Source organism: Papio anubis, chromosome 4 (assembly GCF_008728515.1).
Source record: "Papio anubis isolate 15944 chromosome 4, Panubis1.0, whole genome shotgun sequence".
NCBI lineage: Eukaryota > Metazoa > Chordata > Mammalia > Primates > Cercopithecidae > Papio > Papio anubis.
In genome coordinates, this window is record NC_044979.1 from 102877798 (window position 1) to 102894300 (window position 16503).

General features: G+C 34.2%; 1 protein-coding gene across 1 annotated transcript in view; it reads left to right on the forward strand.

Annotated features, from left to right (window-relative positions):
• Positions 1-16503, forward strand: part of LOC101016150 (dpy-19 like C-mannosyltransferase 1) — a 108192-nt gene that overhangs the window by 71442 nt on the left and 20247 nt on the right. The window contains exons 10-13 of the mRNA XM_031665863.1: positions 97-174; positions 9117-9203; positions 11821-11880; positions 12408-12488. Of these exons, the coding sequence (XP_031521723.1) occupies positions 97-174; positions 9117-9203; positions 11821-11880; positions 12408-12488 (306 nt within the window). The remainder of the gene's footprint in view (positions 1-96; positions 175-9116; positions 9204-11820; positions 11881-12407; positions 12489-16503) is intronic.

Below are 16503 nucleotides of genomic sequence, written 5' to 3' on the forward strand. Positions count from 1 at the left end.
TAGATATAAATCAGTTGAAACAACAATAAAAATATTCTTCATTCTTGTGGCTGTTCATTTTATCTTTTTTACTTTTAATTTCTTTTTAAATTTCAGATTGCATCATTATTTGCAGTGTATGTTGTCGGGTACATTGATATATGTAAATTACGGAAGATCATTTATATACACATGGTAATAATTTTTTATTGTTCTTTTCCATTTAGTTTGCCCTTAAAATAAACTCCTAATTAATATTTGATTTGTGAATATTTGAAATGTTCACACATTGTGATATAATCAGCAGACCTTGTTTTGATAGACCACTCACAAATATTTAATTTGGGTCATATTATCTGATTGAAGTTGTGCCCAACTTATGCATTATCAGTAAAAGAAATAATTTATGAAACAGAACCTTGGGACTGATATATTATCCAGGAGTTGGCTGTTAAAAGTAGAAGGGCCCAACATGGTGGCTTACGCCTGTAATCCCAACACTTTTGAGAGGCCAAGGTGGGGTTCACTTGATGCCAGGAGTTTGAAACCAGCCTGGGCAACAGAGCCAGACCTCATCTCTACAAAATAAAAAATTTTAGCATGGTGACGCATGCCTATAGTACTAGCTACTTAGGAAGCTGGTGTGGGAGGATCGCATTAGTCCAGGAGGTTGAGACTGCAGTGAGCTATGATCATGCCACTGCACTCCAGCCTGGGCAACATAGCAAGACCATATCTTTACAAAAAAGTAAAAAAGTTCATTTACTGAGTGTCAACTATCCAGGCATGTGGAACACACCAGCATTCATATTACTACATTCTAACAGCATAGGGGAAAGAAGGAAGACAGAAGATAAATAATAAACATAGTAAATGGGTAAATTATGTAGGATGTTAGAAGGTGATAAGGATTTTAGGCGAGGTATGGTGGCTGGGGAAGTTGAGGCAAGAGGACATTTGAGCCCAGGAGTTTAATACCAGCCTGGGTGAGACCCCATCTCTGTAAAAAAAAAAAAAAAAAATACAAAAAAAGATTTTAGAAGAAAGAAAAGGTCAGGGTAAGGCAGATCAGGAGCACCAAGATCAGGGGGTAGGAGATGGAAAAATCAAATGAGGTGGTCAGGGCAGGTCTTCTTGAGAAAGGGGATTAGAACAAAGATTGGAAAAAGGAGAAGGAGCTCGCCAAATAGATATGAAAGAAACTGATCTCTAGGTTGGTGGAACAGCTAGAACAAAGACCCAAAAGCTGGTTGGTTGATATTCTTGAATGGTTGTCCTTTAAAAACAAACATTTGTCTTCTCTGTCATTAGTTTTTATAATTTTGATGTTCTTTTCCTGATAATTTTACAGTTGTCATAATATCCCACTATTTTCATTTTCTTAATAATTTATACATATAAAAGAACATTTATAATGTGTAAGGAAGTTATAAACACAGTCATAAAATAAACAACTGGGAGCCTATTCTCCAAATGGAAAATAGAACCTTATCGTTACTTCTAAGTCCTGTATGCCCTGAGCTCATCCCCTCACTGCTCCTAGAGGTAACCGCTATTCTGACTTTTTGAATTGTAATCATTTTGCTTTTCTTTATAACTTTACCATACGTGGATTACTAAATAATATATATTTTTATTATTAAATGTTCACATTCTTTGTAAGGTTTATACAAATGGCATTTTATAAATACTATTTTTTCACTCAGATTTCTGCTACTTATATGTAACTAGAATTCAAATATTTTCACTGCTATATATTTTCCATCATATAAATAAAGTATAATTCATTTGTTCATTTTCTTGTTGAAGGACGTTTAGGTTCTCTCCTCTCCCCCCAACTTCTTTTTTTGGTTTTAAATAATGCTGTAGATTCTTCATGTATCTCCTAGGGCACATACGTTGAGAGTATCTCTAGGGTGTTTTACCTAGTAGTAAACTTGTTGGGTGGTAAATTATGTACATGTTCGACTTTATAAATACCAAATTGTTTTTCTAAAATGATTGGACTACTTCCAACAGCAATGTATTATTCCGATAGCAGCTTATGTTATTCTACATCCTTTTTTATTTTATCAATCTGGTTCATGTAAAATGGTATCTTGTGACCTTAATTTGCATTTTCTCTGATTCATAATGAAGCTGAGCATCTTTTGGTATGTTTATACACCCTTCATGTTTCCATTGTTGTAAATTCTTATTGAGATCTTTTACCAGTTTATCTTACGTCCAAAAGAAAATGACATCTATTTTAGTCAGTGCGGTGTAATCCATTATTTTTGTTATTTATGTTGATGCTCAAATTGTTCCACACTTGTCCAGCTATTGAAGCTGACTTCTCTTTCCTTTTAACATGTCCTTATCATGCTTTGAGCACTTTTTAAAAAAAATTAATAAATGTTAAGTTTCATGAAATGCTTTTCTACATCTGTTTAGATGATTCTGTGTATTTCCCCCTCTTTAGTCTGTTACTGTAATGAATTAACATTAATTAATTTTCTAGCATTAAATAAACGTTTTTCTGGGCTAAACACAATTTTTTCATGTCGCTGGATTGAGTTTGCTGTTATTTTGATGGGATTTTTACATCCTTGTTCATGAATGAGTTAGACAGTAATTATACATTCTTTAGACTTGGCTTATTTTTTCCCAAACTATTTAAAATAGTTTTTTATTTTGTAGTGTAAACCAGATTAAATGTTAAGCCTTCAGAGTTGGCTGGTCACATAGGCAACTATGGCTGAGGGCCTTGACTCAAAGCTATAGTTATAAAATTATAAAATTGCACAGCGTAGTTTGTAGTAAAACCTACCTTGGGTGAATGATACATGCTTTATTATATGACTTACTATTTTCTATCTTCTTCCATTATCATTTTATAAATTCCTAAATTCTTATAGTTACAAAAAGAAAAAATATGTAGAATTATTTCCAGAAAATTATGTTTCCATTTTTTATTGTGGTAAAATACATGTAACTTAAAATTTACCACCTTAAGCATTTTTAATTATACAGTTCAGTGATATTAAGTACATTCATAGTTTTACAGCCATCACCACCATCTATTTTCAGAACATTTTTCATCTTGCAAAACTGAAACTCTATACCCATTAAAGTCCTTATTCTTTCATCTTCCCAGCCCCTGGAAACCACCATTCTACTTTCTGCCTTTGTGATTTTGACTACTTTATGTATGTCATGTAAGTGAAATCATACAGTATTTGTCTTTTTGTGACTGGCCTATTTCAATTAGCCTACTGTCCCCAAGTTTCCTCTATGTTGAAGCATGTCAGAATTTCCTTCCTTGTTAAAGCTAAATAATAGTCCATTGTGTGTACACATACACACACACACTAGATTCTGCTTATCCATTCAATCTGTCCATGGATACTTGGATTCCATTTTGTGTACACATACACACACACACACACACACACACACACACGATTTTGTTTATCCATTCAACCTGTCCATGGATCCTTGGATTCCATTGTGTGTATACAGACACACACACACACACACACACACACACACACGCGTGATTTTGCTTATCTATTCAGTCTGTCCACGGATATTTGAGTTACTTCTATGTTTCAGCTATAGTAAATAATGATGCTATGAACAAGGGTAAACAAATATTTTTTGGGATCTTGTTTTCAATTATTTTGAGTATGTACCCAGAAGTGGAATTGCTGGATTGATCATATGGTAAATCTGGTTTTTTAAGGAACTGCCAAACTTTTCCATAGTAGCTGTACATTTTACATTCCTTTGAACAGTGCACGAGGTTCTATTTTCTCCCTGTAATCACCAACATTTATTTTCTGCTCTTGTGATGGTAGCCATCCTAATAGGTATAAGGTGATATCTCTCTGTGGTTTTTGTTTCTTAATTTAAAATCTTTATTTTTCAGAGAAGTTTTAGGTTCATAGCAATTTTTTTTTTTTGAGATGGATCTTGCTCTGTCACCCAGGCTGGAGTGCAGTGGCACGATCTCGGCTCGCTGCAACCTCCGCCTCCCGGGTTCAATCGATTCTCCTGCCTCAGCCTTCCAAGTAGCTGGGATTACAGGCACGCACCACCACACTCGGCTAATTTTTGTATTTTTAATAGAGACGGGGTTTCCCCATGTTGGCCAGGCTAGTCTCGAACTCCTGACCTCATGTGATCTGCCCACCTCAGCCTTCCAAAGTGCTGAGGTTAAAGACATGAGCCACCGCACCCAGCCAGGTTTATAGCAAAATTAAGCAGAAAGTACAGACTTCCCATATACCCCCTGCCCCCCAACCATACACGACCTATCCCTCTATTGACATCCCGCACCAGAGTGGTACGTTTGTTACAATTGATAAACCTACATTACACATCATAATCACCCAAAGTCTGTAGTTTACATTAGGCCTCACTTTTCTATGGGTAGTTGTTGTGTTTTGTTTTGTTTTTTGAGACAGGGTCTTGCTCTGTTGCCCAGGCTGGAGTTCAGTGGTGCAAATATGTCTCACCACAGCCTTGACCTCCTGGGCTCAAGGGATCCTTCTGCCTTGGCCTCCCAAAGTGCTAGGATTGCAGATGTGAGCCACCACAATCAGCCTGGGTTTTGACAAATGTATAATGACATCTGTCAACCATATAGTATCTTGTAGAACAGTTTCACAGCCATAAAGTTCCTCTGTGCTCCACCTATTCATCCCTCCTTCCCCCTAACCCATGGCAACCCCTGATCTTTTTACTGTCTCCATCGTTTTGCCTTCTGTATAGTGTCATGTGTTTGAAACCATACAGTATGTAGCCTTTTCATATTGGCTTCTTTCACTTAGTAAAAAGCAAATAAGTTTCCTCCAAGTCTTTTCGTGGCGTGATAGCTCATTTCGATCTTGATTATTATTAACATTATATGGATGTACCACTGTTTATTTTTTCACCTGTTGAAGGACATGTTGGTTAACTCCAAGTTTGGGCAATTATGAATAAAGCTGCTGTAAACATCTGTGTGCGGGTTTTTACATGAATGTTTTAGTTCATTTGAGTAAATACCAAGGAAAGGGATATTTGGATGGTATGGTGAGAGTATGCTTAGTTTTTAGGAAATTACCAAACTGTCTTCCAAAGTGGCCAAACCATTTTGCATTACCACCAGCAATAAATGAGAGTTCCTGCTGCTCCACATCCTTGTCAGCATTTGGTGGTGTCACAGTGGGTTTTGGCCATTTTAATAGATGTGTAATGGTATCTCATTGTTTTAATTTGGTTGAATGTCTTTTAATATGCCTTTTTGGCCATTCTAATAGGTGTGTAATGGTATCTCATTGTTTTAATCTGGTTGAACATCTTTTAATATGCTTTTTTGGCCATTTTAATAGGTGTGTATTGGTATCTCATTGTTCTAATTTGGTTGAACATCTTTTAATATGCTTTTTTTGGCCATCTGTGTATCTTTTTTGGTGAAGTGCCTATTAAGATCTTTTGCTCATATTTTCTTGGGTTGTTCATTTTCTTATTGTCGAGTTTTAAGAATTGTTTGTACATTTTAGATAACAGTCCCTTATCAGATGTGTCTTTTGCAAATACCTTCTCTCAGTCATTGTCCTGTCTTTCACAGAGCATACGTTTTTAATTTTAATGAAGTTCAGCTTATCAGTCATTTCTTTCATAAATTGTACCTTTGTTGTTTTATGTAATAAGTCATCACCATACCTAAGGTCATCTAGGTTTCCTCCAGTGTTATCTTCTAGGAGCTTTATAGTTTTGCAATGTGCATGTAGATCTATTGTCTGTTTTGAGTTAATTTTCGTGAAGAGTGTAAAGTGTAAGTCTAGATTTATTTTTTGTTTGTGGATCTCTAGTTCCAGCATCTTTTGTTGAAAGGACTATTTTTGCTCCACTGTATTGCCTTTACTCCTCGTCAAATATCAGTTGACGATATATGTGAGTCTATTTCTGGGCTCTATATTTTGTACCCTTGATCTGTTTGTATCTTCTTTCACCAATACCACACTGTCTTGTTTACAGTCACTTTATAGTAAGTCTTGAAGTGGGGTAGTGTCAGTCCTCTGACTTTGCTCTTCTTCAGTATTGAGTTGGCTCTATACTGGGTTTTTTATGTTTCCATATAAACTTCAGAATCACTTTATTGATAACTTGCTAGGCTCATTTTTGGGATTGTGTTGAATCTATAGATCAAGTTGGGAAGAACTGACATCTAGACAATATGGAATCTTCCTGTACATGGAATAATGCTTCATGTATTTATAAAGTTCTTTGATTACTTTCATTGAAGTTGTGTAGTTTTTCTCAGATAGATTTTTTACATAGTTAAATTTGTATCTAAGTGCCTCATTCCAGGAATGCAGGAATGTGTTGATATTAGAAATTCTATTAATATGATTTATCACATTAAGAAGTTTAAAAAATCCATAATGTAGTAATTGCCTTTGATACTATAAAGGTATTTGATAAAAGTCAACATCTATTTTTGGTGTTTAAGACCATAATCAAGTGATGGATATTTCATTGAAATTTAAGATACCCACACCTCAAAATAAAAACTAGTATCACATAAAATGATGAAACAATAGAACAATTTTCTATTTCCATTAATGCCAGAAACATGATAAATATGCCTACTCCCTCTCTTATTACTTAACATTATTGCAGAAATGTCAGCTAATACAATTGACTAACAGATAATTCAAAGGAAAATGTAAAAACATCATTGTTTGTAGTTGATATCATTTTGAATACTTGAGAAATCCAAGTAAACTACTACTGGAAACAATGAAATCATATTCATTGATGCATATTTAATATAACTTTTCTATATACAAACAATCAGAAAATATGAAGATTCTTGATACAACAGCAGCAAAAATAATATGCTTTAGAAAAAACTCAAGAAAATATGCAGGATCTATATAAAGAAAACTGTACTTGCTAATGCATGTAAAAGAATATTTAAAGAAATGGAAGGAACATGTATTGCTTTGGGATCTAAAGATTCAATGTTGAACAGATATAACTATAAATAACATACGTTATTGAATAAAGTATTTGTAATAAAAATTTTAGTTTTTGAAGCTTGATAAGCTGATTCTGAAATTCACATGGAAATTAACATATATGGATCAAAAATAAAACTTCTAGGAGAAAATTATTTTATTTTTAGTGCCTTTTTAAATGACAGCTAAATCCAAAGACCTAAAGGAAAGGAAAGATAAATTTGCTAACATAAAGATTTAGAAAATAACCATAATACAAAAAAATACCACAAAGGTCAAAAATGAACTGAGAAAAATATTTACAATATATTTACTTGATAAGGGGCTAGGTTCTTATATATATATATACTTTAAGTGCTGGGATACATGTGCAGCAAGTGGAGGTTTGTTACATAGGTATACACGTGCCATGGTGGTTTGCTGCACCTATCAATCCTTCATCTACATTAGGTGTTTCTCCTAATGCTATCCCGCCCCTAGGCAACCCCCACCCAACAGGCCCCTGTGTGTGATGTTCCCCTCCCTGTGTCCATGTGTTCTCATTGTTCAACTAACACTTACGAGTGAGGACATGCGGTGTTTGGTGTCCTGTTCCTGTGTTAGTTTGCTGACAATGATGGTTTCCAGCTTCATCCATGTCCCTGCAAAGGACATGAACTCATCTTTTTTTTATAGCTGCATAGTATTCTATGGTGTATATATACCACATTTTCTTTATCCAGTCTATCATTGGTGGGCATTTGGGTTGGTTCCAAGTCTTTGCTGTTGTAAACAGTGATGCAATAAACATATGTGTGCATGTGTCTTTATAGTAGAATGATTTATAATCCTTTGGGTATATACCCAGTAATGGAATTGCTGGGTCAAATGGTATTTCTGGTTCTAGATCCTTGAGGAATTGTCACACTATCTTCCGCAATAGTTGAACTAATTTGCACTCCCACCAGCAGTGTAAAAGCATTCCTATTTCTCCACATCATCGCCAGCATCTGTTGTTTCCTGACTTTTTAATGATCACCATTCTAACTGGCATGAGATGGTATCTCATTGTGGTTTTGATTTGCATTTCTCTGATGACCATTTATGATGAACTTTTTTTTCATATGTTTGTTTGCTGCATAAATGTCTTCTTTTGAGAAGTGTCTGTTCATATCCTTTGCCAACTTTTTGATGGGATTGTTTATTTTTTTCTTGTAAATTTGTTTAAGTTCCTTGTAGATTCTGGATATTGGGGCTGTGTTCTGTAATATCTGAAGAGAGCTGTTAAGGAAAATAATGAAAGCCCAATAGACAGATGGGGAGTGGGAATAAGCAGTTCACACATACACAGAAAACAACATAACCAGCAAATAGAATAAAAGGTGCTGTGTTTCATCTACTATTAAAAGGATGGAAAAGTGAAACAATGAAGTAACATTTTTTCCCTACTGGATTGGCAAATATCTAAAAGAATAATACAATGCTGCCAGAATATATATCCATAGGAACTCTCTCCTGCCCAGTTGGTGGGAAGGTGAATTGGCACAATCTTTTCATAGGTCAATTTGTCAATATTTGTATTGAATTTAAAAATGTGTATATCCTTGATCCATCAATTTTCACTTCTAGTAATTTATTTGTAAATGTACTGACATGTACATAAGGTATACACATAAGGATGTCTATCATAGCCGTGTTTGTATTAGGAAGATCCAAACAAAACAAAATAGAAGTGGAAAGCACTTAAGTGTTTAGCAGTACTCAGAGGACTAGTTAAATAAATTAGGATACATCTATAGAATAGAATACTTTTTCCAGTTCTTAAGCAGAATATATTATTAGATTGGCTTGCATGAGCTCTCTGAAACATATTGTGAATAAAAGCAAGAAATAGTATAGCTTATGGGGTAAGTGCATTTGTGGTTTAACAAAATATATAAACTAGAATTTATACATGTTATCTGGAAGGAGGCACAGGAAACTGTTGATGATGGTTATCTCTGGGAGTTTGAAATGTGGGATGGAGAATGGGCTATTTTAATCTTATAGTCCCTTTTGAACAGTTGGAATTCTGTTTATTATGGGCATGTGCAGTTTTCACAATAAAAAACAAAGGTTTTTTGTTTTATGTGCACTACTTATATTTTTTTTCTTGGATTTTTCCAGATTTCTCTTGCACTTTGCTTTGTTTTGATGTTTGGGAACTCAATGTTGTTAACTTCTTATTATGCTTCTTCTTTGGTAATTATTTGGGTAAGTATTAACACTTATATGGCTATTTTTGAAACTAGTGGTTTAACAATTTTTTCTTCACTGACTTAGGATTCATGAGGGCTTTCTGTAGGAACCATCTTAGGTGTCTTACTGAATATACTAGATGTGATGGTGTTCAAGTACTCCTAAAACAGGAAAAAAAAAAAAAAAAAGGAAAACTTAGTATCATTCCAGAAAGGTTTCTATGCTTTCTTCTCCCTTCCTCCTTTCCATTTTTATCCTACTACTGCTCCACTTTTTGAACCCCTTTCCTCTCATTGCAATCTTTATAACAGCCACCCCTCTGCATTCCACTGTGATCAGAAGATCAAGGCCTTGGTTACTTTGTTTTTTGTTTTTTGGGTTTTTTTGGTTTGTTTTTTGCCCCTTGTCTACTTGTATGGACTGTTCAGATGGTTTAAGTAAGGTGATGATTCAATTTTATTTTGCTAAATCACTACCAAGAACATCTTTAGATTATGGAGAGATTATTTTACAGAATTAGAACAAATTGATGGAAGGTCATCTAATTCCTTCTACCACATTTGGCAGGATGACTTTATTTTTTTGTTTGTTTTGTTTTGTTTTGTGTGTGTGTGTGTGTGTGTGTGTGTGTGTGTGTGTGTGTTTTGACAGAGTTTCGCTCTTGTTGCCTACGCTGGAGTGCAATGGCGCAATCTTGGCTCACTCCGCCTCCTGAGTTCAAGCGATTCTCCTGCCTCAGCCTTCCGAGTGGCTGGGATTACAGGCATATGCCACCATGCTCGGCTAATTTTGTATTTTTAGTAGAGACAGGGTTTCTCCATGTTGGTCAGGCTGGTCTCGAACTCCCGACCTCAGTTGATCTGCCCACCTCGGCCTCCCAAAGTGCTGGGATTAGGTGTGAGCCACCGTGCCCAGCTGGCAGGTTGACTTTGTAAGTCTAAAAGTCTTCTGAAATTTACAGACTGCCTTTTTTTTGGTGGGTTTCCATTAAAATGTTTTGCAAACTTATTATTCTTATGTTTAAAGTGCATGTGCTTTAGTTTCCCAATGACTTTAAAAGCGTATTGCACTGTCATAATTGGAATATATTCTACTTCCTGAGTAATTAAGTTACTTAGATCATTTGGGGTTTCTTAATTTCTAGAACCCATTACATTTGAAACCTCCGTTTTCGTTTATTTTACAAATAATATTTATTTAAAAGCCCATTTCTTGACCGAGTGCAGTGGTTCATTCCTGTAATCCCAGCACTTTGGGAGGCTGAGGCGGGCGGATCATAAGGTCAGGAGATCGAGACCATCCTGGCTAACAAGGTGAAACCCCATCTCTACTAAAAATACACGAAATTAGCCGGGTGTGGTGGCGGGCGCCTGTAGTCCCAGCTACTTGGGAAGCTGAGGCAGGAGAATGGCGTGAACCCAGGAGGCAGAGCTTGCAGTGAGCCGAGATCGCGCCACTGCACTCCAGCATGGGCGACAGAGTGAGACTGTATCTCAAGAAAAAAAAACGCATTTCTCAAAAATATGCCTCTTCCCAGTCTGGGCCACCACCCTTTTCAGGTTGTGCCTTGAGTATACTTAGCTACAGAAATTAGCAATTAGCATGATGCTGTATTTTCAACAACAACAAGAAAAATCATAACTTTGGGATTAATAAGTATAGTTCTTCGGCTCTGTGTACTCTGTTTATTATTAGGAAAGGTGACAAAGTACTCAGTTGTGTGTTTTACATATGTACTTTGTCATGTACTGCTATCACCCAGGATAAAGTACATGAATCTTGGTACTATGGACAGGGAAACCATTGAATCGAATATTACATATAAATAAAATCTAATTTAAGTACATTTTGTAGGACATTTCAGTTCTGTATGTCAGGTATGCTGCTAGATGCACTGAGGTGCATCTTAGGTGTGAATTAAGTATATTTATGTGTATTCCATATATTTTGGTGTATTAAATGATAACAGGGAATACAGCATGTTTGTGCATATTTAACTATAAACACACATTTGTATATATTTATAATTAATCACTTTGAAACCTAAATTGTATCACATTTTGTATTCTTAGGTATTTAGAAACTTCCAAAAAGATTTAATTTGGTTTCAAGTATTTATGTCTGGATCTCTAATCATATTTTTGCCATGTTTGAAGTGGTTTTAGCTCCCCAAGGGTAATACAGTTTGGGAGCATTACCACCTGAAAAATACTTCAGAGAAGTATTTAGTTGATCCATTAAAATTTCATTTGTTGTTTACCCTAAGAGTCAGTAATTTTTAGCTAAAGGAAAATCTTATCCCTGTATGACTGCTGTCCAAAATTCTGAAAATATTATATATCTCGTGGCTCAGAAATAAATCAGATATGTCAAATCAGTCATAGACATTTACATATGGTGATTCTTTTTTCAACTTTAAAAAGTCATGCACTCACCTAATTGACTTTGGATAATAGGGCTGTACCTTGAAGTCACTGACTATAGAAATGAGCGTGTGGATGGTATGTGGAAAGATGACCATGTGCTACATTTTATATACTTGAGAATCTGTATTATTTAGAAGAATTTTTTGGTACTTGAATTTATGTCTATAAGTATTAACTGTGTATACTATGTTATTTTCTCTACTCAGGGTATTCTGGCAATGAAACCACATTTCCTAAAAATAAATGTATCTGAACTTAGTTTATGGGTAAGAATCAATCTATTTTAATGCTTATGTTTTTTCTTCTCTAAAATATATCATTGGTTTTATGTTTTACTTTTAAGAAAATGATCTATGTAATTCAGGGGATCCAACAGTTTCATAGTGTATTAGGGCTCAATTTTAATGTACCAAATTGCCCTTTTTATGAAACAAGTTAAAGTTAATCCTGGGTATGTAGTTTAAAAATTCCAGTTTTATTTATTACTCATGTTTTATCTGAGAAACAGTGCATGTATGAAAATCTGTTAAAGGGAATTTAACTGCAGTGGTTGTATAAATCTTCTATAAAAATATTAATTTTGATAAGATTGTATGATTATATTTTTATTTTTAGTTATTGCCCCTTGATTTTGAACAACATACTTGATTTTATATTGAGATGCATTTTTTAGCATTTTGTCTTGTAGACAGCAATATATATTTCATGTATGATTAAAGCATTTATTTTTTTCTTCCTAGCCTATGTCTATGGAATATGAAGCATCAAAGTTATTTTTATTTTCTTTTTTTAGGTTATTCAAGGATGTTTTTGGTTATTTGGAACTGTCATACTTAAATACTTGACATCTAAAATTTTTGGTATTGCAGATGACGTAAGTGCATTTTTTGCTTAAACTTGAAAGACTTGAATAGGCTAAGAATAAATTGAGTTATTCAAGTATTACTATTAAAATGAAATTCTAGGATGAAGTCTGTTCACCTATTATTTTATCTATTTAATATAATAGAAAGTAAATGTAATTGTATATAGATTTTCATTCTCCAAAATTAATTTCTTAAAACAATCTCTTATTGTATTGGTCCTTCTATGTCACTAAAATTTTAAAGCAGGAAAACTCTAGAGATTAAAGATCGAATTTTAAGGTCTATACAGACATTTTTCTCTAGCTTATTTTTAACTGGTAAAGACACCATCTTCAGAGCCTTAACTGGAGATCGTATTATAGTCTCATTCTTTTTTCTCCCCAGTTTTCAAGTCATTACTTGTAAAAGGCTTTTATAAGTCTTTATAGATAATTTAATCCAAGTTAGTCTTATTTAGAGAAGATTTTTGTTTGTTTTTGGTATTGGGGTTGAAGGGAAGGTAAAATGGAGAAGTCTGTCTTATAAATTTAAGGATTCTCCCTGTCCATAATTGCTTTGCCTATTTTATTTTGGTGCTCTAATCAGCACATCCTAAGTCAGGAGGCTGTCAAAGATTTAATTTAAAAAAGCAGCACAAAACCAATATGGAAAAAATAAACTACTTTTTTTCCTATAATTTATTTTTATTGGTGATTTTCTTCTTTCTCTACTAGATTAATGTTATGGTTTTGAAACTGGGTTATGTGAAGTCCTAGGACTTCCCAGGACTCTTCCCTGAGAGCTGTGTACTCCCCCATCTCCTAGCCTCTCTTACCCAGGGCAGTTTAACCTTAATCTCTTTCATATAGGTTTTCATAAGAGCAAGGGTTGTTTTTGCTTAAAAGATTGAAAGCACATGGACCATTAAATGGGTGGTCTACAATCTGTGGAAAAATTTTTAAAACTTTAAAACTATAGTTGAAAATGTATTCATTCATTCATTCATTCATTCATTCATTTAGTACCTCCTGTGTGCCTGACAATGGAAAGTATCCTAGAGATACAAAACTGAGTAAGGTATGGTCTAGCAGAAAATTCAGAAAATAGGAACAATTTCTAGCAGTTATAATACAGCGTAATAAAGGCTATGATAAAAAATTAAGTACAGAGTGCTGCAAGAATACACAGGAGGAGCATTAGGGAAGGATCCTGGAAGTCATCTGAGGATGAGAGCTGAAAGGTGGGTGAGTCAGCCAGTATGCAGAGCGCAAGCAGGAAGACAAGTAAAATAACCCTAGTCCTGCATTTATGGAATCTCTTTACCTCACTGGGGGAAAATGAACCAGTTAAGGTATTAATTCAGGTTAAAGCAATTATTGTCATTTTCTGTCATAGCCTAAAATTATGCCAGGGCCAAGAAAAAGATGCTGAAAACTATGTTATTTGCAAATTAGAAATAACTTAGTTGTAACTTTAGTCTTTTTAGAAATATGTAACGTTGATCAAGGGCATTGGCTCATAAGTTCTTAACTTTGACATTGGTTAAAGGAAGAGAGTGGCAAGGCTACCCAGCCTTTCATTTCCTACTGAGTTCTCTACTTTTACTGACAGTGCCTCTGAGCGTAGGCTTTTAGCTGTCCGCCCCAAATCGGGTCAGCCTGCTCCAGTAGTGAAAGTTCTTTTTATGACCAGCCACACTCCGTCCTGCCCCCTTCAAAAGAACTGTTGCACTAACAGTATGGGGGAGATGAGGGTGGTACCTAGGTGGATGGGAGCAACGTAGGTAAAAATGCCGCAGACTCCCACTGTTTTTACCCAGAGTTTCTCAGTTTTTTATGAATGAATGCTTCCCACGTCGTTGCTTTCTTTTGATTAATCTCTAGAACCCGATACAAGTGTTTTTTTTTTTTTTTATAATTTTGTCCAATTTTAAAGTTGTTTTGGAGAATGGGAAATACTAGTTTCTTCACTCTGTGGTATTTGGAAGTCGACGCATTTTTTGATATACGAGTGTTGATGCAGCTTATATCCTGGGGTAAACCTCACCTGCTCAAATGTAGTATTTCTTTTCTATATTGCTGGATTTGGTTGGCTAATATTTTTAAGGATATTCGTCTGTTATTCATGAGGAATATTCGTTTTAGTTTTCTTTTCTTGTAATGATTTTGTCTGGTTTTGGCTTCAGGGCAATGTCATCTCCTAAAATTATTTGCAAGTGTTCTGTCTCCTGTTTTCAGAGAGATTTTTGTGTAGAATTGGTATTATCTCTTCCTTAAATGTTTAGTAGAATTTGACAGTGAAGCCCTCACAGCCTGGAGCTTTCTTTTTGTGTAGGTTTTTTACTACAAATTCAGTTTCATTAGGAAGCTCTCCAGTTCATCTGGAGTGAACTTTGGTAGTTTATGTCCTTAGAGGAATTTTGCCTATTTTCTATATGTCATCAAATGGATAATGCTTTTTGAGTTTAGTCAGTTAAAATTCTTATTGGAATTTTTGTGTATATGCATATATGGGAAGTGATCTTTTTGTTCTTTGGTTGGCTTCTGCTTATTTGGATTTGGAATTAATATTGGCCTCCCATTAAGAGCTGTTGTGGTTTTTGTTTTTTGGTTTTTGTTTGTTTGTTTGTTTGTTTTTTCTTTCCTACTTTCTGTCAACTTGGGAAAGTTTTTTTTTGAAAGTTTAATAATTCATCTATGTTAACCATCTCAGTCTAGGGCTTTTTGGGAGGGAAAATACTTGATTTCTCTTTCAGATACTTGAATGCTTTTTGTTCTATTCAAGTTTTCTATTGATTTTTGTTGGTGTTTTATGGGGTTCCAGAAATGTATCCATTTTACCTAGCTTTTACAATTTATTAGCAAATTGTGTAGCCTATTCTTCTTATTTTAATTATGTTGAGTCCATAGTTATTTCTCCCTTTTTCATTTTGCTTTTTGTTTGCATCTTTTATTTCCTTCATTGGACTTGCTCTAGAGGTCTGTTGTTTTAATATTTTTAAAGTTACACCTTTTTTCAGTCCTCTTTGGTTTTGTTGTGTTTCTCTTTGTCACCAGTTCCTGTCCATATTCTTAGATCTTTTTGTTTCCTCTCTTCTGATGCCCAAGGGAAATGCTTAGCTCTGTTGTTTTCACCTCTCTTATTTTCTGATCAATGCTTTTAAAGCTAAAATTTTCTTATAAGTGCATAGTACTTCTTTATATATCTTATACATTGGCTATTTGTGATTTTTTTAAAAGTTTTATGATATTTAATTTCTAATAAAAAAATTTAAAGCAATTTTTAGTTATTTTCTAGTTTTATTGCATTTATAATCAAATATATGTATATATTTGGAATTTATTGTTGCATGGTATGTGAATATTCAAAAATATTTCACTTGTGTTCAAGGATAATGTGTATTCTCTTTGTGAAGTTTATATTCTCTGTTTGTGAGCTAGTTGATTGTATTCACCTTTTATGTTAACTTTTGTCAACTTTTTTATTCAAGGAGGCAGTGTTTAACATTTTCAGTGAACACTGTCAACTTTTCTATTTCTTCCTTTAGTTTTTGTCAGTTCTTATTCTGTGTACTTTGCATCTATATTTTTAACTGCAGATATGTTGGCAATATGTATAATCTTGCTTTTTTGTTGGCAATATGTATAATCTTGCTTTTTAATATAATATGTAATATTATATTATAATAATATATTTGTCTCTTTTCATGTATTTTTTGCTTGAATTCAGTTTTGTGAGACATTATAATTGCTAACAGATTTGTTTTAAACTTGCATGGTATATCTTCTTCCATTCTTCTATTTTCAACCTTTCAGCATACTTATAAATATTTCTTTTGGTGACAACATAATATTAGATTTTTTCCCCTTAAGTCCAATTTGAGCATCTGCCCCTTAATTAGTGAATTTATGCTCTTTACATATATGCTAATTTTTATAATACTAGGACTTATTTCTTTTATTTTGTTTGGGATTTGTTTTTTTTCTGCTATTTTAGGTGCCGTATATTCTTCCTATTGATTTCTTAAACTTATCAGCATACATT